Source organism: Vidua chalybeata, chromosome 11, assembly GCF_026979565.1.
Source record: "Vidua chalybeata isolate OUT-0048 chromosome 11, bVidCha1 merged haplotype, whole genome shotgun sequence".
NCBI lineage: Eukaryota > Metazoa > Chordata > Aves > Passeriformes > Viduidae > Vidua > Vidua chalybeata.
The window spans coordinates 12,713,320-12,738,546 of NC_071540.1; the positions used below are offsets into that span (position 1 = coordinate 12,713,320).

At 41.2% G+C, this 25,227-nt stretch overlaps 1 protein-coding gene across 3 annotated transcripts; it reads right to left on the minus strand.

The window, feature by feature from the left end:
* Positions 1 to 192: 192 nt before the first annotated feature.
* MBTPS1 (membrane bound transcription factor peptidase, site 1) lies at positions 193 to 25,189 on the minus strand. Of its 3 annotated transcripts, none has more exons than XM_053953050.1 (23): positions 24,658 to 25,189; positions 22,387 to 22,879; positions 20,968 to 21,225; positions 20,345 to 20,548; positions 19,860 to 19,970; positions 18,509 to 18,618; positions 18,018 to 18,134; positions 16,998 to 17,065; positions 16,337 to 16,439; positions 15,464 to 15,615; positions 14,467 to 14,628; positions 13,806 to 13,950; positions 12,558 to 12,746; positions 11,809 to 11,981; positions 11,063 to 11,178; positions 8,986 to 9,142; positions 8,101 to 8,225; positions 7,631 to 7,708; positions 5,952 to 6,092; positions 3,448 to 3,579; positions 2,801 to 2,927; positions 1,995 to 2,125; positions 193 to 988 (listed from the first exon to the last, which is right to left on the minus strand). In XM_053953050.1, exons 2-23 carry the CDS (start codon positions 22,571 to 22,573, stop codon positions 792 to 794), a joined length of 3,183 nt encoding a protein of 1,060 aa, XP_053809025.1. In that variant the 5' UTR covers positions 22,574 to 22,879; positions 24,658 to 25,189; the 3' UTR covers positions 193 to 791. The 3 variants fall into 3 exon arrangements, with proteins under 3 accessions (XP_053809025.1, XP_053809023.1, XP_053809024.1); XM_053953048.1 differs by having other exon boundaries at positions 2,801 to 2,933; XM_053953049.1 differs by lacking the exon at positions 24,658 to 25,189 and adding an exon at positions 24,214 to 24,627 and having other exon boundaries at positions 2,801 to 2,933.
* Between the last annotated feature and the right edge of the window lie 38 nt (positions 25,190 to 25,227).

The following is a 25,227-nucleotide window of genomic DNA, read 5'->3' on the forward strand; positions in this document are numbered from 1 at the left end:
ACTCTGTGCTCACTCAGAGCAAGCACTGTTTGTATGACTGCCCAGTTAGTGCTCCAAAGGAGTCTGCAACTTGGGATACCACTGGTAAGGACAAAGATATGGTGGGAAGAGAAGTGACATGAAAATCTTCTCTACCCAGCAATTTGCTCTCTTTGACTGCAAGTGGAAAGAAGAGCCACTTAGCACACTGTCTTTGCTTCATATAGATAACATATTTATTGAAAAATCTGCTTCACCAACAACGGTGAAATCGTGACCAAAAATTACAAAACATCATGGTAGTTGGCTTTATAAAAATAAACTGCAGGAGTATGCCTCACTGATTTGTACTGGTCTCTCTCAGTCCCTTCGTCCTTCAATGGTGCACATCATACTCTTCAGCATAGAACCATTCTAGAAAATTGCATACCATCCAAAAGAATGCACTTGTTTTTCCCTAGCAGAGGTCCTTAAAGTGACTTTTCCCCCGCCCTCCCCAACAATAAATATAGAAAATAGCCTCTAAACAAATAAATTTTAGTTTGGTCAGCTTAAAAAAAGGTCCATTTTCCCCCTCTTGGGATATGTAGTGACTAAGCAGCCATTTAAACAGTATTCAAGTCTTTGGTGGCTTCAGCTGCTTAAAGCTGCAGTTTTATGTACAGATGATCAGCTGAGGTTCTTTTTTTCTCTCCACAAACCAAAGACTATGAGATGATGTCAGGTGCACATTTGCTGCCCCTCCACGGGCAGCGATCCATCACCCTGGAAAGCAAGCAGTCACAGGAGTCATCTTTGGCAAGGCAGAGCTTTCACACAGAAGGTGTCTTTGGTGGATGAACCTGCTGCATCAGCTGCGGCCGTTTCACGCGCGGTTTCCGTCTCTTTGGCCTGCTCTTCGCTTTGTTGATCTGCACCACAAAGAACGCCAGCACCACCATGGCACCGAGAAAGGCAAAGACAGGAATGGTCTGTCCCACATCCTGGTTGTACCGGCCTGGCATTATACCTAGAAAGGCAAAGAGGTTTGGAAGGCAGAGTTACCACGTGAGCCACGATGGCTTTGTGGTGCTAATGCCATCTACCAAAAGGATCTGCAGCTAACTCCTGTTCAAAGCCCAGGCAGCCATTAATCAGATTACATTTCAGACAGGAAGATTAACAGCTGCAGACCGATTAGTGAAAATCAGATGGGATGCTAACGTTACAGAAAAGCAGCAGCATTTCCACCTTGACCTATTTGGGCACATGAAAGCATAGCCCAGATTTCCCCTGTAACAACAGTCTTCTGTTTTGCATTAGAAGAGAGATGCAGACACTTGACCATAATCTTACTACTAAGTAATTGCTGTTATTCAAATCCTGATGGAACGGGGAAAGTGATTTCATGCTTGCTTGCTCCAGAGACTGTGCATACAGTGAGGATGAGCTAGAGAAACAAACCCTTCATTTTTACAGGTGTCTCTGGTCTAGCAGCTCAGACTGGGAAAAGAGCACATATGAGGCTTTCCAACTGCTTCCAGCTCAGCCTGCAATGCCAATCTTGTGAAGGAGAGCTGCCCACCTGAAAGCTGTTCTGACTGCTAGACATCATTTGTTAGTGTAACAGCTTGTCCAATGCACCATTCTGACAAACTCTTCTGGATTCTGCTTTTGTGCACTCACAGAAGGAATTTTTAATAGCAGTGGGTATGTGGTCACAGCTCCCAAGGACAGGGGCTGCTGCTGACCCATCAGACTGAACAGCATCCAAATAAACCTCAACTATCAAAATGCACCCACCAAGATCTTCCTACCAGTATATCATGCACACTTTCTACTGAACAAACTATTCATACAAAAAAAGTCTTCATCGGACAATCTTTAACAACACAGCCATACTATTATATGCATTTTTTTTACAACTGAAAATAAACAATGGCCTCTCATATGGCTGTGCTGTGTTTTGGGTTTTTTTCAAAGCTTATGCAAAAAGCAAAACCAAAACAGCAACTTTCAAACTTTTCAATATTTACCTCCAGGAATGTCCCATGCTCCACTTTCTCCGGGGGACAATGGTCTCACTTGGGGTCGGTTCTGTCGAAAACTGGGCAGTGCCACTTTATCAAGGTCAATTGACAGTAATTTTTGATGTTTCCAAAGGTTGCTAGAAGAAACGGAAAGACAGAAGTGTCTGCCCACTTATTTCATTAATGCAAGGAATCTTGTAGGAACACACAGAGAAAGTGACAATACATATACAACCTAGGTATAACTCACTAGTCTGGACCGGAATGATGACCCAATCCATTCTTTAGGTTCGGCAGATTGCAGGCCTCCAAATTTAAATTCAGACACCACAGGGACACAACCTAGATTAGCAACTATTTACCAACAATCTCTTTCTTGCACACAGACTTCTGAAAGTAACCACCAGCAGACAAGCAAGGGCTGTGTGCTGAGCACCTTCCTTCAAGGGACTGACAAATGGCACAAGAGAAAGCAGCACTAGGAGAGCTGTCCAAGAAGATGCTGCAGAAAACTCTTCCCAAGGCACACGATGACGATGGGTTTCATCAAGACTGTTCACTCAAAGTTGGAATTGCTCAATCACAACAGTGACTTGTGAAGTTATTTTTAAAATCCCTGAGCTTCATAGTGTAGCTATTAGGTGAGTCAGAGTTATTCACTGAAGAGGCATTAATCATTATTTCCTCTTTGCAATCTGGTATTTTTCTAGGAAAAGGCATTACAGCTGTCCCTTTCAAAAGCAGATAGAACAAATTATTTTTCAGCTGAACTCAAAAGTGAGACTTCTTGTACAAGAAAGACATATACTAACCTGGGGGCAGTTTCATTCAAAGGCTGTGGTTTGGCCCAGGACAGGTGAGGACAAGCAGGAAGGGACCGGGGTTTAGGGTCTCCCAAATGAGCCTCGAGCACCTTTGAGTATCGATGCAAATGGTTACCTGCAACTCACAGCAGAGAGAGACTGGCTTACCCAAAGACAGGCAAGATAAAAGTTACCAACACTGACCCTGGGCTAAACAGTGCTGCTGTAAACCCAGGAGCTGTTTACAGTAATGAGGACTCACAGCTAAATATCAAAATTAACCTAAGGGTACCTTACAAAACAGTAGGAGCCTGCACCTATCACAGCAGTTAATCCAAGTCTTTTCTGGCAGCATGTGAGATAAGACTGAATGCTTTATAATGCTCTGTAGCTAGCAACTAGAATGCCCCCCTACAGAACCAGGCATCTGAACATTCCTGCTCTACAAAAAGAACATTTTCTTCAGTCGAATCACAACTATATTATCACAGCAAAACCCTGCAATATGTGCTCTCGTCCAGTAAAACAGCACAACACTGCAGAGCTCACAGCAAACCAACCTTGCTGGCACATAACTCAAGGGATCTGCCCCAGCCTTCCTGCCCTGTGAGTCCCTCAGCTTCGGGCTGTGCTTGGCCACTGAGGCTCTGTCTCACCTTCCATGCGCTCGGGGAGGGAGAAGCCGGCTCCCGACGGCGGCCGCTGCCGGTGCTCGGAATGGCTGAGGCTCGGCGGCATCACCCCGTAGGACGTGTACTGCAGCAGGGAGTCCAGCAGCCAGAAGCAATCTGTGGATTTCACAGCCCCAAGCCCCGAAACAAGATATGCATTATGCCACATTTTAAATGGCTTATCTTTCTGCTAAGAAGGCTTTAATGATATTTAGAATTACAATCCATTTTGCTGGCTCTCGCTTTTCTTCTGAAGTTCTAGGCTCACTTTCAGAAAGATGCAATTTTCAACCCACACCCCACATTCCCCTGCAACACACAAACACAACCTTAAACTGTTCAGTCTTAAAATATTGTCCCTTGTGTACCAAATCAGGCTCTTTTGGGGAGCAGAACACAAAAAAATAGGTTTTGAATACAGGAATTCCAGGTTGCACAAGGCATCCAAGTTTTGACAAAAATCATGAGGTTCTTCAGTGGATGCAAAGAAAGCTCTGAGTTTCCGGTATAATTTTTAACAGGGAAATGGAGAACCAACTGTTTTTTTGAAAGGACAAAATAAATACCTTGAAAAGAAAAGTAAGAACAAGGTAGTGTTTACAGTGCAAGGATATGACTCATTTGCTTTCTCAAGCTTAAAAAAATAAACAAACAAAGGAGAAACATTCTGGCTGCATCCCAGCTAAAGCTACAAGCATAACCTAGAGCAGCTGAGGTACAGACCAGGCTGGCAATCAACACCACAATACACGTGATCACTGCTTTCTTTGCACTTCAAAAGCTCATGATCCCTCACTTTGATTCTCTCCTGAATTATTACTACCTTAATCCAGAGCTACCCCTAAGGAACAAGCACTCCAGCTAGTTCACATCACAACTCTAAAGCTTCCCTTTGCAGGAGTAGGACAATGCCTTATCAGCTATTTCCACCACACAGCAAAGTATTTTTCTCAGAACTTCTGCCCCTAGGAACAGTTGGCTGGGAATGGTAGTTAATCTTCATAATCCCAGTGTCCCTTAAACCCTCACCTTTGATTTTTCAAAGAGGTCAAACAGATTTTAAGGATTTATATTCACAAATGTTAGGAATTTTCCTCAGTTACAGCCACCGATGTCTCTGCAGGAGACACAGCTGCTGATTCACAATTTAAAAGCTAATTTTAAAGGATTTCTTTAAAGCATTCCACTCTTTCTTGCTTCAGATGTCACACTGAATTAAACAGTATGAGGGAGGTCACAGAGCATTATTTTCTATTACTGAATTTAAAGCTATGTATCTTCTCTTTTGTTATGTGCTTTCAATAACCTGCAGCAAGCACTAAGGCACCAATGTGCAGGTGTTAGGGCAACTTACAGGAAGCAACCCAAAGGCAGATAAGGAAAAATCACAGAGCTCTTAAAAAACCCTAAAATGTATGGTAGAGAAAGAAATGAGCTACAAATGGAGAGCTCCCTTAGGCAGTAAGTTTCTTTAAACTTAAATTAGGAAAGGGATGGATTGCACAATGTAGTATTTTAAAATGTCAGTGACAAAAGCTTAAAATATATAGATGTACTTTTCATCACAAAAGGAAAATTCAGTTCTGTTCAGTGGAAATGCAGAAAAAGACTTCACATATTGGATTATCTTCCTCCCCTCAAGCCACAGATCTACCAGCTTGTGCTTTACATGTCATGAGAAACCTAAGCAACTTCTTAAAAATTTGCGAAGTCAGATCAGACAAACTGCTAGAAAAAAAAATTTATAAGAATCAGCCATATTGTTAGGCAGAGAGCATGGCTTCTCTGGGAGCCACAGAAAACACACACACAACTCACACAACTGCAAATGCCTTGACAACAAATGGAAGTTCCTACTTTCTGACATGTTTACACCAGCTGGTGTCAAAGTAGGATAACCTGGAAGTAGTAATGCACAACTGAAACACTGAGCATTACCATAAATCCTCACAGGAAACATTGCAAAGGGAACAAGGCAGGCTGAGATGCAAACTCAGAAGATAAAATCCACTGTTCTATTCAAACATTCTGAAGATGTAACTAGGGAAAAAGTGGGATCTCCTAATAGCCTCTTCACAACTTCAGATCAAGAATGTGTAACCATTCAAGAATGTGTTTTGTTTGCCTTCTGCAAACAAAAATACCCCATGAAAAAAAAAAAATCCAGTAACAACAAAAAACCCCACAAGCCAAACCCCCCTTGCAAAACAGCCCACCCCAAAAATCAGCCCCCAAAGCTTATGGAAGAGGAAATAACTGTGTGTGGTAAACAGCTCCATTTATCAGAGGGCTATTTAATGTGGGGTGCTCCTTTGCTGTCAATGCACCTCACAGCATTTCAGCACAGCTCTGCAGAACTGAGATTAATCCCCAGTAAGGAATATCTGGAGTCCCTAAAAGCCATCTGCTCCTGGTGGGGGCTGTGAAAGCCGCAGAGGAGAGCTGTGAGCGCAGGCCGGCGCCTGTCCGCGCGTGCAGGGCGCACACACCTTTCTGCCGGTGGCTGTCATCCAGGCAGTTGGAGTCGCCGTACAGAACGATTCTGCCACCGCCTTCCGAAGGAACTTGGTAAAGCCCCAAAATAGGGACGTTTTCAATTACAGCTGTCTCCTGTTTTAAAACTTCAAGACCTAAAGCAAAGCACAAATAAATTTCATAGCCTGCAGAGCATCAATATCAATCAATACAGCCCACATTTCCAGCTGACAAATGCAACGATGTCCCAGACCATGTCACACGTTTTTGGAAGAAGTTTTCAAAACCACCATGATGTTATGATAAAAATATCATAACATTTCCAATGCTCCAAGATCCTGATTGTAAAGTTTCCTACTGATAATAAATTCTTTTCTTCTCCACCAAAGAAAGAAAAAAAGACCTCACAACCTGGATTATCTTCAACAACCTTGAATAAATAATTCTAGTATCTTCAGCAAAAGATTTAAAATCAAAATGTTCTGCTCTTTATGTTGTTTCCATCCTTCTACAGAATCCTACAGAAAGCTGGTTTTAGGTTCAAGGTTTTCTACTTTTCCTTCCTAAAATTATATCCATTAGAAAAAATAAAGACAAATTTCATATTTGTATTTGAAATTTATCCCCTTTACTTGAGACACTGTTTAGACAGCAGAAACAAACCAGAGAGCTCTTCTGCCTCAGAAATTACAATGAAAAGGAGTCAACAGAAAAAGCAGGTCTAGCAGGCTACTTGTCAAATTGACACTGTCTTCCTCTCTCTCATATAAGGAAATACGTAAGTCATTGGCATACAGGGATATTGTGTTTTCTCCAAAAGGCTCACACAGATGAGCTCAACTGTTCCATAAAATTTCTCCACGAGGTAATTAGCTCTGCTAAGTCAAAAATACAATGAACTCACTGATCTTCTCTGGCAGTTGCTGACTTGTATCAGAAGCACTGCATGTGCTTCTGCTCTCATACTCAAACACTCTTCACCCATCTGCACAAACCTGACCTGCAACACCCTAAGAGCTCTGCTCACAGAACTCCTGCACAGCACTTCCTAAAAGCTCATCAAACACGAGATTTATTTTTTAAACTACCTGCTGCCATTACAGTTCTGAATTACCCTCTCCCAAATGAAAAGATATTATGATAAAAGAGGGTGGAAATGCATAGAGAACAGAGCACTCAAGTCTGAGACCACAGGCATCCTGTATGCATAAAATTTTCCCTTATGAGAGTTTCACTGGTGACATTTTGTCTACTAAAATTTTCCTTATTTATATCCTTAGATCACCACAGCTACCACAACACTCATGCTAAATATGGCGATTAAATATGGCAAGGGGATATATTTCAGTAGCATTTGAATCTTATGAGAAACGTTACAATTACAACACAACTCCTTCCCTTCCAGAGACACATGTACATGTGTGATCATGTTTCCATACAGCAATCACAATACAGGGCTGCACATAACACTTGGATATTGTATTATTTAATAATTGTATACAGAGTCACACTGCAGCTGCCTGTTTGGCATCAGTTACATGTTCTAGGCAAAATGAGAAAATGTAAAAATACCTACCCTGTCAATGTGGTTTTGCATTTATTGTTTTTAGACCTTTAGACTTTGCAACTTTGCTTGTGCAGTGACCCCAAAGTTCTACTCAAACCACGGGAAAAAGGACCAGGAAGCTCTTACCTTGATCCTTGAAAGTCTGTGCAATGACGATGCCATCTTCTGGGAACTTTGCAATACTGCACCCTGACGCGTAATTCACTGGAAAACATCACAAAACTGTTGTGTAGATCAGAAATGACACTCCCTCCCTTCCCTACCCAACAAGGCCAGGAAAAAACATTCCCAGGAACACTGCACTGAATTTGCACATTTTGACCAATGTGTGTATTTGGAGAGAAAGCATTGCTAAGCACAGCTTTCACAGGCTCACCTTTACACACTTTCCAAATCTTTCAATTTAGGAGTTTTGTTAAACTGAAAAGCTAAATCAAATAAGTCTACAAAGGAAGAAATAATTTAAGAAGTCATTTATGAGACTCTTTTCACTGAATCTGAGCGGTTCCCTTGACTTGCTCAACCTCAAACTTGCAGAAAACCATTTTCCAAACACCCCACTGTAGCCTGTGCAGGCAATGGACTCCAGTACTCACTTTCGTGACTTGCCATGGTAAAATCTCCTTCATACAGCCCATCACTAAAGGCCATATTCCAGACAGAAAGCAGATCATTGAGAGCTGGTATATTAGCACCACCAGTATCAGGCATCCACCACTGCCTGTAAAAATTACTGTTTATTAGTACACAGAATATACTCCTAGAGTTTGGATAACAGAAAGTCACATGTCCTCCTGCATACAGGCTTCTCCAAAGCCATTAAAATAATGAACTACATCTTAAAGCCTTCTTTAACTCCATGGGCATCTGAGCAGCTGTCTCTGACAACACTGCTTTTGAGTTAAAGTTAAATAATACGGATGTAAAAGTTCTCAGTGCATTTCAGCTGCATGAAAAACTTCAATTTACTAGAAAGAAATTCAGTCTTATGCTGTTTGTTTGGCTAAGCTGAGGTAAAAATGACAGTCATGTACCTTGCTTCTCATATTTATAAAGAAGCAAAATGTCACGTATGTTTTCTTTATATGCAATGTAAACGTGCAGTAATTTCAGTAACGGGTACATGACCTAGTGATACTCTTGCAATGCACATTTTCTTTCCATTCTGCTCCCCTAAAGTAAAAACATGTCCATTTTTATTTGTTGGTCTCATCTCCAATTTCTTATTTCTCTCATTTTAAATGTTTTTCTTGACATTAAAAGTAGAATACAGTACCAAAGAGGCCTTCATAATCATGATAAAATGGGTAGCTAAGCTCCTTAAGCTGTAGCCTAAGGTCAGTTCTGCTGCCTAAGGTAGCACCTTCTTACAGGTAACATCCAAGTGCTGAAGTACAGTGCATCACATTTGGGATTTTTAGGGTAATAGGTGGACTTCTATGGCATTTTATTTCCCAAAGCACTTGGAAATAAGTCAGTACCTTGTGTTTTCATCATAAAACTTGACTTTTCTCATCACAGATGTGTTGTACCAGTCACTAAACACTATCAGTGAAAGTCCATTATCAACATCCCTCCTCAGCTTGGTGATCTCTTCAGGGAAATATTCTTCCTCACTGTCCACCATCAGTAAAGTCCCTGTATGGAAAAGCAGAAACAGGAGTTCTCCAGGCTGGTCACTGTGATGTTACCACTATTCACACAATCCACACAGGAGCCAACACAAGTGCATATTTTTACATTATCTGGTCCATGTGCCCTGCTCTGGCAGCTCATCTAATGGGATGATTTAAGGATGGTAAATACAAGACAAATGTATCCCAAAATTAGTTTGGCAGCACGGGAAGTTTTTAGGGTGTTACTTATGATCCTGCTTGTGTGGTCTCAAGAACTGAATGCCCACATGTGTCAGGTATGTGTTTTGCAGTTTGGTGTCACCCAAATGCTCCATAAACTGGGCCAAACTGTGGCACATCTGGACAATGAGGGGATTCACCACTGATCCAAACTGGAGCGCTAATGCAGATGCAGCCTGGTCAGGAGGTTTTTCACTGCTCCAGCTCTAACAGTACTCCCCTCACTACTGCAGACTGGCAGCCAGGTAGACAGCAATTACTCTGAAATGTGGTTTCATTCATCCCTTGAAAACTACAGCTGCATTCTGGTAGGCTTGACTGAAGTGCCACTGCAATTTCACAAAGCCCTCTCTCACTCCTGTTAACAAGTAAGCACAATCTTCTCTGTATCAGTGAAAAGAACACAACCAGAGAAATGTACTTTTATTCCCTGAAAACATGCTTATGCTTTTAGACTGCTTCTAAATACCAACCCTTTTGTTTCTTCACTTTCTGATTGCCCAGAGAGGTGGTGAAATTTCCATCCTCAAAGACAACACAACTCTTGACAGGATGATACCCTAAGCAATCTGATAAACCACTGTGAGCCCCATGTCTCACAGTTCCTTGCAACCAAGCCAATTCCACAAGTCCAGGCAGTCTGCATTTGGAAAGCCTTCTGATAAAGATCCTGTAGAAGTGGGACAGAGTGCATCCTCACCAAGTGTGAAAACAATACAAGCTAGGGACAAGTGGCAGATGGACCACAGATCATTGAGTGTTATTCCCCTCACTTCTTCTTCAGGAAATTCCAAAAGCACAACAAACTACAGTCAAATGAGGTACAACACAATGGTGAATCAGAGAGAGAAGTCCCCTAATGCTGCTCTCTATCAATTATAAAACTAGTGCTCTCAGAAGAAACACTATTTTGCTACTTTTTAAAGGGCTAACATTTACATATCCATGTGTACATCCACTGAACTCTAAAAGCAGTGGTGAGATATTCACTGAAGAATCAAGATAAACAAAAGATTACTACTGGCAACAGTTCCAGAACTGGCAAACTCAGGAGAATGCACCCTCCAAGTGCACTGAAAAACAGCCCAGCCCGAAACAGAAGAGAGGTTTTGGAGCATGCCATGGTTAAACAAGGGAAGATATGGAAGCAGAAAAGAGCACAGACAGCTTGCTCTGTCCCCTGCCTGCCCAACCTATCCGATTTCCTTCCTGATGAACACAGAAACAAACCAGATACTGCTCTGCTATCACATATGGTTGGATGAACACTTTACCCACTCTCTTATCTAATCAAAGATCACTAAACATAAAAAAGGAACCAGGATGGACACCTTTGATTTTAGTCTGTTAAACAGGTCATGCTTCATTACAACTGTGCCAAAATCTTTTGGCAAATACAGTTCTGCCCTTGAGGGACTGAATACAGAGGAACTTTTAACCCACTCAGAGGCTGGTTTTCCCTCTCTTTTTTTCATGGTAAGGACAGAGAACTCCACTAATTCTACTAAACTCCCAAGCAAGCTTCCCCAGCAATACCCCACACAACTAAATATCAGCACATAAATACTCCCAATGCCAAAATATTTTTTCTACTACCACTAGAATTTTTATTTCTACCCTCAACACATTTTTGGTCTTCTAACAAAAGGTCATTTCAGAAAAAGTTAACAGTATGAGAACAAGGCAATTAACTCATGCTTACCATACTGACTTGCATCAAAACATGTAAATGGGGAACCAAGAACTTCAACAAAGTACCCCATGCTCCTGAGGTGCTGGTACATGTCCCTGAAGTTTGTGTGGATGTGGTCACCATTCCTTAGAAAAAGAAAAGTGTTGAAGACATTTAGATCTGGCATGTAGAAATCTGATTTCCACCTTTTTGATTTCCTGAAATCCTGTCCACCTGCCACCTCTGCACACTCCAAGAAGCTTTCTAAAAGCTTGTGTCCTGGTCACTGACTCAATCCTCACTGAGATACTGTTGCATGATTTTTCCTATGGAAAAATGGATCTTCCCTGCTCCATCTATGAAAGGTCAGCAAAGTCTTTCCCTGCTCTGAAGACAGTCTTCCTTAAGAGACAAGGCGTCTCTTCTTGTCTTTTAAATTGTCAAATTTGTTTGGTAAGTGAATGCTGAAGCAGTTAATAAAGTGTCCTCTTTAACTTCCTGTGAGAAATTAGGTCAGAATAGAAAAGCCAAACAAAAATCTCAGTATCTTAAATCAGCATTTTAAAAGCTTTTCATTTCACGTGAATAAAACCATAGAACTCAAAAAACAATCCTGCACCAAAAGCATAGAGTCCAAGTGTTTCTCATGGATTTCTTACAAAAGATAATCCCATGCCCCTCTGAAAAAGGCCAAAACTACAGCATTCAGTAAAGTTATCCCATATCATTAACACAGAATCAAGAAATACTGATTTAATAGAACCTGAGATAAATACCAATCTAATGGATCATTCTTCATCCTCAAATTATCCCTGGGGAAGTATCCTGGTGGATAACGGAGGTTATGATATTGATCCCAGAGGACTCGTTTACTACGAGGTGGAGTAGGAATAATCTTCACTTTTATTGGAAGCTTCACCGTTGAAGTCTGCTCTGCACCATTCTTAGACTGAAGGACAGAACAAACTGCAGTGAAATCCTTTCTCCCCACAGCAATCAGTTCACCATGGATTGTAAAAGACCAAAAAACTGGAGGTACCAAATCTACTTTTTGTCACCAGTACCAGCTCCAGAGACAAAGAGATTACTTTTGCCCTAAACTGCTGCAGTATTTTTTTCTGCACTCAACAGCTTATAATTATGCTCAGAATGTAAAATACTTAACATATGTTACAACTGTGATCTGGTTTAATTGCTCAAAATCTTAAAAGTTTTTCAGGAACAATTAAGCATGGTTCTAGAGGAAACATTCAGGCAATCTTTTTCAAAATACATTATTTAAAATCCACAATAAACAAATCAAATTATGATGTTGGTCCCAAAGAGAAGTTCCCTGATTCTAAATTATATGCAATTTGCTCTCAATTATAAAGAACATTATTTGTACTCTTTAATTTCCTGACTCAAATTTAACTTATGCTTCAAATGACAGGGCTACAGCAAACCCTTAAAACCAAGGTATATGTGTATCAGAAAGAGTTATCTGAACTCTTCACCCAGAAAATCCAAAATGCACAGAACTTACTTCATTTTCTGCAGGGGATGATACTGTGATCATAACATGACCCTGAGCAATGCCTTCCCAAGATGCTGCTTTCTTTGCTACAGAGATGGAAATTGCCAAGTATCCAGACCAAGGCCACAAGACTGGGGAATAGGAGAAAGCCACTTCAATGTTATCCCCATTTTGGGGGAGATAGGGCTGCCAGTCTGGCTGTGAAATGAAGAATACAGAACACTGGTAACACAGTATTTGCAATCAGTACTTTTTGTACACATAGCCCTTTTCCTCTGCATGAAGTAACAAATATTAGCTCTTCTGAAGATTACATCAAATTTTAAAATGCTCTCCAAGCCCAAAAGTTTGGTGTTATGTCAGTGAATCAGCCCAATTGTGACAGCATCAATGACCCAGACCAGAGGCTTTTCAGAGGCAGGACTGTGAGAAGCTGCCCCAGTGAACCTGCTTCAACATTCTGAAATCATGTGCAAACATTTACTGGTGAGAACACAAGATTTCTCTTCAATAACAAGGCGAGCTAACAGTGGAACAGACAGAGCCAATGACATCAGCTGTGTGTATTACCATAAGCTAATGACCTTCGATAAGAGCTTCAGTGCCCTTTATGTAAGCTTGCATCTAAAACAGACCTCAGGAGTCACACTAAAATGCTAAAATCAGGCTCATTTACATTGGCTGGAGTTACAGGACAGGTTTCTTTTTTAACTTGTATCAATTCTCAAATCTATTCTACATTTAAACTTAAATAAAAGTCTCCCCTAGCCAACCAACATGCTCAACACCACGAGTGTGAAAGAACAGGTTCGGCAGCAGAGCCTGGTTAAGCTGATACATTCAGGTTGCCCTGACCCATGGAAAAGGCTTGATTTAGTGTCAGGATACTTTACTGAGATCATTTAGGTTCCAGGATGAAAAAAAAAAAAAAAAAAAAATCAAGAAGGTCTGTCCAGAAGATTTTAAATGCTACTAGAGAATACAAAGAAATCTCTAAGTACATCTTAATTCAAAATGGTTTTGCAAAGATAAAATGTTACACGCCCTGAAACCAATGCATTGCTTGAAAACTTGTAGACAGTTAATGTTGACAAATCCTCCAATGTGGGTGGACCCTTAATCAAACAGTTTGCATCTCTTGCTCCCAGCAGTGAGTGCAGTGAGGTTTGTTCTATGAAATTCATAACTAAAGTAGTATTTTCTGAGAAGGCTTTAGCAACATTACCAGTCAGAATTTGGAACAATGTTAATACTTACCTTGTCTACAATTCTCCCAGTGACTCCCATGCCATTAAGGATAGTAACATTGACAATAGTTGGCATCCCTCCATAATATATGGGCTGAGAACAATAGGGCCACATGTAGGGACATTCGGTCAAGTCAATATAGCTTGGACTCAAACTACAGCAGGACAGAGGAGAGAAAATTTAAAGAGGAAAAAAATTATAAACAGAAGAATGTGCCACTACACAACTATGAAAAGGTTTCAGATAAACCATGCCAGTCATAGTTTACCAAGCTCTCATCTCACTTCTCAAATATGTCCCAAAATCTTCTTCCATTCCTATTTTTTATTTTATGTTTTGTGGAAAGATTTTCACACACAAAAAAGGAAACATCTCAGTACAGGGAGAAGGTCCTTATTCTCAAAAGTTAAAATTTAAGTAGTTTTCTATTGTGTTACATTATTTGTAACATCTAAGGCTATAAGAGAAAAGGATCATATCCTACACTGCTGCGTGACTTTTCATCCATTCTCTGGTCAAAATTCATGCTTGAGATTATGCAAGATCTGTGCAAGTCCTCACTGTTGCACAAGTACAGATTGCTCAACTGAGCTACACATGCACCACCTGCTCTCCTAAACAAAAGAGCAAATTCTATTGTACCACTGATTAATTAAGGATTAAAATTAACCTGGCCTGTGGTTTATAGCTGTTGAGGATCTGATAAGCTCTTAGAAGATCCAATTTGCCATGTCCTTGCTCAAACATGTTGACTCCAGGAAGTCTCCGTGCTGATGCAATGAGGGCCTGCTTCATACTTGCAGGATTCACCATTTCACGCTTCTGAACTGTGCTGAAACAGAAAAAAATAGACCACAAAATCAGTTTGCTGTAACAGTCTCTGTTCATATTTGTCTATTATTGCTTGATTTCTCATGATACAAATGTAGAAGAGGGACAAGTTTCTGATATGTTTCTCTTTAAAACTAATAATACATGAATTTTTCTCCTTACAGTGTGCTGCAGGACCAGCAGTCATTACAACCAGGGCAGTATCTTTATATGCTAAATAAAATATCTGTCTTCCGAGGGGGAAAAATACCTCTGTTGTTCAAACAAAAAATACACAATTTTTTGGAGGAAATATGATGGTGACTTTGAATTTTTTGCATGTTTCTCAAATAAAGGTTTGTCTCATCCATATGGAGTAGCTATGACAAACACAGGGTATGGACTTGCAGTTCCCACTTTCAAATTCCTCGGTGTGCAACAGCTGACTTACGCAACAGGATAATGGCCATAAACCCCTGCATCCTATAAAATTTACAAGTACATAGATAATTACCTACTACGTGTGCCTACTTTGAGCAGCTGCTCTTTTACAACAGTTGACAAAAGTGCAGCAATTCCAAATTATTAAAAAATATGACAATTTTCTCATAGTACTGTTATCCCTAACTATATTTTCAAAGACCTAACTATTATTCAGAAGAGTTCTCAAGTTTTTTCATGAAACATAGAGGTAGCCAGATAAGGTAATGTCTCAAGCAGAACAACAGTGATTTTATTCTCCAAGTTTGTTTTTCTACATGTAAACACAACTTAGTTTTATATGATGGATTCCTTTATAGAGAATTTTATGACCCTCCTGTTTGATGTCATTCTAGAGATTCTTATATAAGACTTACCTCACTAAGAGAGTGACAGCACCGGCCACCACAGGAGATGCCACACTTGTCCCAGAGAGGGAGCGGCATCCACCTTTCATACCAGACCCTCTCACTCCAGAGCCATAAGTAACAATATCAGGCTTCACTCTGCCATAACCTCCAGGCAGCTCCTGTGAAAGAAAACAGAAGTATTATTGCCCTAATGTAAAATGAACACTGATAGCTTCATTTGGGCATTTAAATTAACTGCAGGACATTCAGAAGTAAAATTAGCAACCAAATTATCTGAGGTTCAGCATCACAGAATAGCAACTAAGCCAAAGAAGGACTCAAGCTGTCTAGGACAAGTTCCCAACTTTTCAAGGTTAGGGTGATCAGCATTTCTGCTAAGCAGGAAACACTGACCAAATGAGAACCACACTGATTACTGGCCACACAAACAGAAGCATGTGACAGTCCCCTTGATCAAGACTGCTGTGCAAGCTCATCTGACAACATGTGCAGCAAGCACCCCCTCAGCTCCACAGGCAAATAAGTGCAATTTCACATGTAGCACCTGGGAATCCTAGGATTTTTCTACTAAAGGACAAGAGCAGGCCTTCATGTTTGCAGATTTAACCACACAGGCAAGTCTTCACTATCAATCAAAAGGAAGTGGATGTTTTATAAATTCATCAAAAATGTCAACAGTAGTCAGGACTAATAATGAGAAACACTGAAAAGAACATTAAGCTTCTTGCTTAAAGACTTACAATTTCTAACTATTCTGATCTCTGATGAAATATTTTCCCCAACACACATCTACATAGGATTGCCCACTCAGAAAAGGTTGCCCTTCCAAGGCCCTTATTTTGGCTGCAAATGTGAGCGGCCACCATGAAAATATCTTACCCAAGTGGTCATTCCCCTAGATGAAAAGCGAGCTATATTATCTTCAAAGTCAATACCACCTACTCCAATCACATCCATCTGGTCAGCAGGATTATTGAGAGTCCTAGAATAAGTTGGGAGACAGGAATATAAAAAAATTAAAACAATACCCAAAAACCCAAGATACAGTCATAAGTTTATGCTGGTAACAGAAGTGCTGCCATCAGATTTTTGTCACATACTTATACTTCACAGGTGACAGCAGCTTATCAGGCAGTTACTAACTCAGTAACTATCAAACCATGTACTTTGAAGACAAAACAAAATCTATTCTTAGACATTTATTTTAGAGATACACCATAAATTGTTCTGGGTTAATCCTTTCTATAATCCTTAAGTCCAAGATCAGTACCAAAAAGCTGTCTGCTCACACTAAGAGGGAAATGTCAGCTGGAAGTACTGCCATTCTTCTTTTGCTGACTTTCCACTCTTTCAAAGAAAAACATTTAGTTCAATACTTCACAAAATGCAAGTAATAAGGACAGGGGAAAGAGTTTAACTTGAATCACTTTCTAAGATTAGAGAGAAAGAAAGGAGAGAAAACTTCCTGACCAAGCACAACAACTTCCAAACCCACAGAACACCACAGCCAGTTCCCTTTGAAGTGGTCGCTGACACTCACCCATATAAAGGGCCATCGTTGCCAATAGCAGAGACCATGATGACATTGTTGGCAGTCAGCTCCCAAACCTACAAAAAACAATGTTTACAGTAAGGCTCTGCCACCAAAAAAGAGACTTTTCTAACAGACATGACTTCTTTCTGAGCCTTACAAGATACATCTCACTGTACAGCCAGTATTAAGCTCTGAACTTTCCTAAGATGATTTTAGCAATAATCAGCCCTGACAGCAACACTGCAGAATCTTCTTACACCAAAGGAAAAACTCTTGTCCGTAACAAAGCACTGCAGATGACAAAGTCAAGTAGCTATTATAAATCCCCTCCAGCAGTGCTCTGGGGAGTACAGTGAAGTCACTGTTGAACTAAATTTCAATGCAGGTTGTAGTAAAAAAAAACAAGGAATAATTTATATGCTTCAAACCCCTTAACTGGTCTTTACAAAGAACAACTATATCCTTTAGTTGAAAAGTGAATTATTTCACTTAATGCTTTTGAAGGCCAGGCCAAACATTCAGGGAACTATGACATTTACAATGACAAAAACCTAATTCCATCTTAACCTGAACCAAATCTCTTGGCACATAGCTGAATCAACTATCTGCACTTTTTACTTATTTGTTCTTAAATTCACTAGAATCGTGTCATACATATTTTTTTACCATGAAATAAATTAGCCATGCAGAGATTAAAAAAAAAAAAAATCCACAAGAGTGGATTTCAGTTAAGTGTCTCATATTAAAGGTCCTTTTAGTTGTCTGCTTGGGAGTCATTTTCTAGCATATTACCAAGCATTTTGTTGTTAAAGGGCATTTTCCATAATTCTGTGAACATCTGGGTTGTGCTTGGGGTTTTTTTAACTCATTCCTTATACATATTCCTAAAAGCCTGTACACTGTACAAAATTTCTGTCACATAAATGAAACACAAACTGTCAGCAGGACCAGACACACTAGCTCTGCAAGTCCAGCATTTGTTTGAGGTACACAAACATTATTCCCACTTCATTTCCTCATACTAACTTTGTCAACAAACGGATGATCCATGAAGTCTGGCCCACCAATACTTAGATTCAGTACATCTATCTTCTTTAAAATTGCATAATTAAAAGCATCCAGAAACCAAGATGTATATGAGACCTATGTAAGAAAGAGGGGAAAAAGTTACCATTAAAAAAAAAATACGTGATTTCATGACAATGCAGACTTTAGACAGAGGAAAAACAACATCAAAATAAAGCAAAAAAGTGACAATGGTCTTAAATTTCTAGCACTCAGTACATTTGAGTGACTGCACCACTATACAGGTAAGACTTCCATATCCTATTTCTGAAAAACATACCAGATTTGGAAACTGACAGAAATCTTATAGTAAGTCTTTTATAAATAGAAAGCTGTATCCTTTCCACTTATCAATGTCTACATTTATGAGTGCATACAATTCTCCTAAAGGAAAGGATTATTACAGCATTAACCTGAAAAGGCAGGAATTGAAACACATGTAAAATAGCTACCTGATTATTGGTGAACACTCTGAAAATGTGCAGTTCAGCATTTGGAGCAAATCCCTGGCATTCCCTCATGCTGGCTATCACGCCTGCTACAAAAGTCCCATGGCCTAAACCTATCAGCATGAGAAAGAAACAAAATAACATATCAATACACAAAAAATTCCATTGACAAGAGTTTTTACTGCTGAACATCACCTATAGCAAAAATCACATAAATTAAACAGACTTTACAACAAACCACAAGTGCTGGGTTCAGTCCGAGTCTTTTTGAACCATATTTTGCTACCAGGTTCAGTGGGGACAGAGTCTGCAGCACACTGTAGCCAGACAACTAGCTGATGAAACTTGGGTGATTAATTCACCAGTCCATCCACTTCTGATTGCTACCAATGAAATCATGACAAAAAAACAGTATTTTGGAAAATGCAGCTCATTTCAAAGTCAATGTATTTTAATGCAGACTTTCTTAAAGGATTTTTATCCTGAGTCTGCAATAACCAAATTTTGTTAAGCATGAGTAATGAGACAAAACACTTTTTTTCTCCTCTCCTCAAAAAATACTTAAGCTTTTGCTTTATTGGACTGCCACATCACATTTTCTGTACTCCAAATCTGCCTGTCCAGCAACCCTCTGGGCACAGAACTTACAGAAAGAGCTATCCAAAAGCAGGCCCTGCAATGTAAAGTAATTATTATGTAAACAAAACTATAGAGGTGCACACAAGACTGAGCAATACAAGCAACTACCTTGAACTCCAGGGAGAGTCAATGGCCAACTGACTCACTGACCCAAACTGTATGAAGTTAATAATCCGTGAAAGCACATGGTCAGGACAAGTCAGGGTCAATATACAAAAAAGGAACACAAACATAGTGTAGAAAATAAAAGTTTCAGTTATACAGAATAGAAAAACTTTACAGGAAGGTGCCAAACTCTGATCAGTTTAGAACTACACAGTAAGGAAGGAAAATGCTGTCCCTTATCAGTATGGAAACATGTACCACTGTGAAACAGCAACATGAAAAGGAGTAGGAAAGAAAACACCTTTGTTGGGTTTGCTCTAAACGCCACCTTCTCTGGCACTGTATCCACAGGCGCACGGTAACTTTTTGCCCTGACATTTTTCAACAACTATGATGAAGTGTCACATATGAATCCAAGGACACTTATGCACCACCCTTTTTGAACCCTAATAGCCCCTGTTGAATTTGGTATGAATACAAAGTGCCTGGGACACTGCAAAATTAAGCTTTAAGTATCAAAATACACAGTTTTAACAAATGTTAGCAGCACAGCAGCAAGCACAAAACACACCAGTGTCAGGAATAGCTGGAAAACTGCACTGTAACTCACCATCATCCAAGGTTCTCTCATTAGTCCAGTTTGTTCTCTCCTTTACATTTTTGAAATGTGGATGTTTCTCACTCAGACCAGTGTCAAACACTGCTACTCTCACACCAGCACCTATTAAGAGAAAACACTGCTTTTTCTGATTCAGCTCCATACCAAATCTATTCTATCAAGTTAAAAGAGAACTTTTGTTTAATATAGTAAGCAATTTACAATTCAAGTCAGCTATAGATAATAAACAAACTCATAATCCAACTCAGAAATTCATTCAAAGATGATAAACATGACCAACTTCCCCTAAAGTAAAGTATGCATATACTAACAAGCACTCCATAAATATACAGTGCATTCCAAACCAAATTATTTCTCAATCTTTGCAACCTGGCAGCCAGTGAGAGGTTAACACACACAAGTCAATTAGCCTCTCCTTACACTTCACTTGTTTTTCCAAGAAGGTTATTGTTCTCAGGCAACAAGCAAAAGCATACCTGTGTAACCCATCTGCCAGAGGACATCTGCCTGCAAGGTCTGAGCAACCTGGCGAGGGATGGCTCTCAGCAAGCGCCTGCTCGAGTGCCGGCCTGTGGCGTGCCAGAAGCCAGAACCCAAAGAAAGACTTGCTCTTCTCAAGGGGCGTGATGACTGCCACTTCTGAGTCCACCTGGTTTCATTGCAGTGCAGCACTGGATCAGCTGTGTAGAATTAGGATGAAGAAAATTAAAAACAGCACGAGGAAAACCATAATAGAATTGATTCTTACAGAAACTTGAGACATCATAGTGTTACAACAAAAGGTTTAGATTATTGAGTATCGAATTTCTCTAATCAACATCAGTGGTGGTTTATCTACTACAGATACAGAGGTCCCTATTCTCAGGTAAGTGACTGCTGCTAAAGAAATGTTTCTATGTTGCAGATGGAAATACAGCATGCTTCACCAAATGTATAACAAGACCCTTGTAAATTTATAACCAAAAGAATAGATTTCTGTTAATTAAAGAAAAACTGCAGGGCAGTTCTCAGTTGTGTAATGCTAAGCTGATGGTCTGAAATAAGGCTAAGAACACTTTTCCAAGGCAGATCCCATGCAGCCACACAGAAAATAACTTACACTCTGAATACTTGAGTGACCGAAAGACCTTTCTCTGAGGTGTCACACGCTTGATGTTTGGGTGATCTTCCAGAGTGAGGACTCCATCCTTCTGCTTCTCGTTGATCTGAATAACTTCAAAATCGCTTGGATAGTCACTGGCCGGGTTGTTGCGAGGTACAATCCTCCAGTTCTCAATATCACTACTTTTTAATGCACTTGAAATAAATTTACTTCGAGCTTTAGCTGTGAAGTATCCATTAAAAGCCACAATATACTCTGGAACAAGAGCACAACTTTATCAGAACTGGTGTTGAAGCAGCTAATGCATGAATTCACATTGCAGTCTGAATTTTTCTTTACTCGGAACAAATAATCACAATTTGGGGCCCTTTTCTGATGCTTTTACAAGTTTGCAATTTATTTCTGCACTATGTAAAGGGGTGGGGGTGTTGGAAACATAAGAAATATGACAAAAGCCTTTGAAAGGAAGGTGGAATTGTAAATATCAGGGAAAGGCAAAATGATGTGAGAGGAGGAGGAGTGAGGGAACAGATTTATTGTTACAAACTGATATGCCAGTTCAGACAGAAGTGGCTCAAAGCCTCCACATGATATTGAGACTTAATGCAAATTACTGAAACCAACTATGACAACCTCAGAAAACAAAGTCAGACTCAACAGCCGAGTCCCTGATCTGCACCAGTGATCTGTCAGCAGGCTCAGCTCCAGCTGACACCACCACACTCAGTGTGTTAAGGCTGTGGCCAGCTATGCACAGGAATGCCACTTCTGCCACCCTCCTGCACCCAGGCACAGCACAGCTTCACTGCAGGAGTACTGCAGCTTCCTGAGGCAACACATGGATGCAGGGTCAAGGTGTCCTGCTGCTGTCCTCTGCCATCCCAGCAGCAGCACCTGCCCCACTCTGCCTTTCACCTGCTCCCTTCACTATTATCTGCCATTTCTACATGCAAGTATCACTTCCAAACATTTTCTTTAACAAATCCACAGAGACTTCTTACTTTTCTCTCCCCTTCAAGGCCCAAATGTGTGGTTACATTTTATAAAAGAACCTCAAGCATACCACTGTTTTGACTGGGTGGGTCAAAACAAAAAGCTACTAAACACACTACTCTTGCCCACCTGAGCCTTCCCACTCCATCTTCACTTTTAAAATCATCTGGATTTCCCTCTCCCTTCTCTTGTTGGAACATTGTCTCCAGCTAAACAAAGAACCTTTGTAAAAGTGCTCCTCTTTTCGAATATAGGGAATTTAACAGATGATGTTAAATGTTTCTACAGAAGCATGTTTCTACATGTCATGTCATGTTTCTACAGAAACCCTGAATGTTACAATTGCACAAACACCACAAATCAGTAAGGTACACATGAACATAAATTGTTTTTTTTTTTTTTTACTGCTTAACTCTTTATTACCATGCTCCACGACCGTCGAAGTGAACTCCACTTTCAAAGTAAGACGAGAACATCCAGGACATACGTGAGCCTCATGAGAGGAATTCCCTACTCTGGTACCAAAGTGTTTTTTGCCACAGAGCAAAATAACAAACAGAACAAGCCAGATATTTGCAAACTTCATGGTCATAGAAGAAAATGGTTTCATTCCAAAAATTCCATATATTCAAATCACAATTTTCTTCTTTATAAACTAGTTCATTTTTCTTTCAGTAAACGCTGCTTTCACTGTGCTGATCAACTGGATATTCTGAAAGCCGGATCCAAAATAAGTACAGATTTCATGGTCTTTTCCGGTCAAGCCTAGTGAACAGGCTCATTTCTTTCTCCGCTTCTTCTCCATTTTGCGTTAAATGATTCGGTCACTCAGGATGTGGCAGCTCAGTCCTGTGCTCCATTTCTGATGGCAAAGTCAACTCCCTAGAAGAATTAGCAAAGCTGATTGCAAGGCAACCTGTAAGGCAGGGCAATATAGAAAATAATTAGATGCATTAATAATTTGTGCAACTGTATATAGTCTGAAAACAATTAAAAAAAGACACCTTTGGAAGTTTGTTTTAGAAATAATAGGGAAAAAGTTCCTCATATTTCATTTACAATTTTTCAACAACACTGAAGTTTTCTCTTGTTCAGACCAGAGCACACATGAAACACTGAGGCATTAATCTGACAAGAGAACAGGCAACAATGACCACCAAACTCAACCACACTTCCTGAAGTACAGCAAAGAGCTAAAACTTACATGCAAGTCCCATGGCAGGGAAAAAGTGAAAAATAAAATACTAACATGATAAAAGAGTCCATGGACACTTAAAAAAAGCATGGGTTTTTTTTCCAGTCAGAAACATGGCAAATAGAAATAACGCACAGAACTTCATTTTATTCAAGGCAGGTCAGATTCAAACTCTATGCCAAAGCCAGGTAAAGACACAAGATACCAGAAGAGGCAAAGCTGCAGTGACTGTGCTTGAAATCTACATGAAAAAAAAACTTTCAAAAAATTTTTGAGCCAGCATGTGAGTTACTAAAAACATGGGCACCTGAGGAAATAAGAGCTGATAACAGCATGCAAAGTTAAAGGAAGGAGTTGAAAGTGTTTTCCACAGGGAGGGACAGCCTCCTCCCCTTATGTTCCAAAGTGCATCATACACTCAAGAAAAACTGCAAGGCTAGTATTCTCCTGAATTCCAAGCATTCAACCGGCAACTGAGAGATACAAGGCCGTTAAAAGAAAATAAAAGAGAAACATTTATGTCTGGTTTGTCACAGCACCTGGAGAAGAACAGAAGTGCATATTGCAGCTGTGGCCAGGACTGGAAAGTAGGGGCCTTATTAGGGGATTCACATGATTTAGGGGAATGATGGGCTGACCTCACAGCACAACAGATGAATCGAGTCTGAATGCAACAGCTGTTATTTCATTTTCCTTTATTTACTATTATCAAGTATTTCCTTGTAATAGGGACAGAAATTACCTCTATTTTCATTTGACTGACAACACCATGACAGATTGCGAACTGCCTGTTAGCAATTACAAAGTTTCCCCATCATTCCTAACTCAACATAGTTACAGTGCACTGAGTTCTGGCCTTGGCTAAGCTCCGCCTGCCTTATCACTTCATCGGTTAATAACCCCTATAGCAATAAAATAAAACAACCACACAAATGAGCAAAATAAACACCCTTGTGGCTAATAACAGGTTGCATGTAAGCACGATAACGAAATACGATGGATACTAAGAGCAAAGGATCAACAGGCCCAGAGGTTTATTCTGCTTTAACACCCACACGGTGAGGGGCAGGACGGGACCCCCACTTGCCAACTTGCCCCTGCCCTAGAAGAGCTGCGCTCGGAATCACTCCCTGCTCCTGCCGCAGCGTGGGCCCCCCATCCCGTGGGCTGGGCACGCCGCAAGGATCCCCGGCTGCAGTGCAGCAGCACCGTCACGTCCGGGGAGCTCTGCCAGTACCACGAGCGAGCCCAGCGAGCCCGGGCCCGGTACCGCCCCGGCCGGACTAAAGTAAGCGCGGCCGGGCACCGTGCGGGGCAGCGCCGCCGCTCCCGGCCCGGGCAGGGCGGAGGTGAAGTGACAGCCGGCGGGGAGCGCTCCACGCCGCGGCGGCGGGCGAGGCAGCCCCGGAGACGAGGGGCAGCGAGCGCCGCCCCGCCCGCGCCCCAGACCCTGAGGGAGCCGCGGCGCTCCCGGCCCGCCCCGCCCGCCCCGTGCTTACCGCGCCGCCGCCGCCGCCTCCCGGCCCGCCGCCATCTTGAGTGCTGTTTACCGCCGCGCTCTCGCGAGAGCCCCGCGGCCGCGCTGCGCAGGCGCAGGCGGGGCCGGCCCGGGAGCCCTCAGGAGGAAGCGGCGCGCGGGGTCCCGTTATCCACCGGGAATGGCGCCGGCGGGCCGAGGGACACTGCGGCCGCACCGCCATCCGGCTGCATTTAAGCCCTTACCCACATTAAATGTATGGGTTTAAAGCCCCTTTGCCAGCGAGCGGAAGGCGTTGTTGGCAACATAAGTTTTCGCCCGCACAACTGCTTTGAGGGGCTTTGAGGGCCAGCTGAGGTTGGCGTCAGCTGTGGACCCTGTCATGGGTCCCTGACCCTGATGCCCCACCAGCTGTTCCCCATCTTCTCCACAACTTCATAGCTGTCGTTTCAAATGGCTTGATTTTTCTGGGGTCCCGTTTCTGATGGAGTTGGAGGAGTCCCAAATTCTTCAAGGTTACAAATGGACATCATGTAGCACTATGTGAGGGACTGTCACTGACAGAAAAAAACACTGTACCTGCTCCTGCCCA

Coding starts and splice junctions, on each gene's coding strand:
- MBTPS1 (XM_053953048.1), bottom strand. CDS start 22,573: ATGAAACCATTTTCTTCTATGACCATGAAGTTTGCAAATATCTGGCTT. Junction 18,135..18,508: donor GAGTGTTCACCAATAATCAG/GTAGCTATTTTA, acceptor TTTCTTACATAG/GTCTCATATACATCTTGGTT. Junction 7,709..8,100: donor TACCATGGCAAGTCACGAAA/GTGAGTACTGGA, acceptor GATGTTTTCCAG/TGAATTACGCGTCAGGGTGC.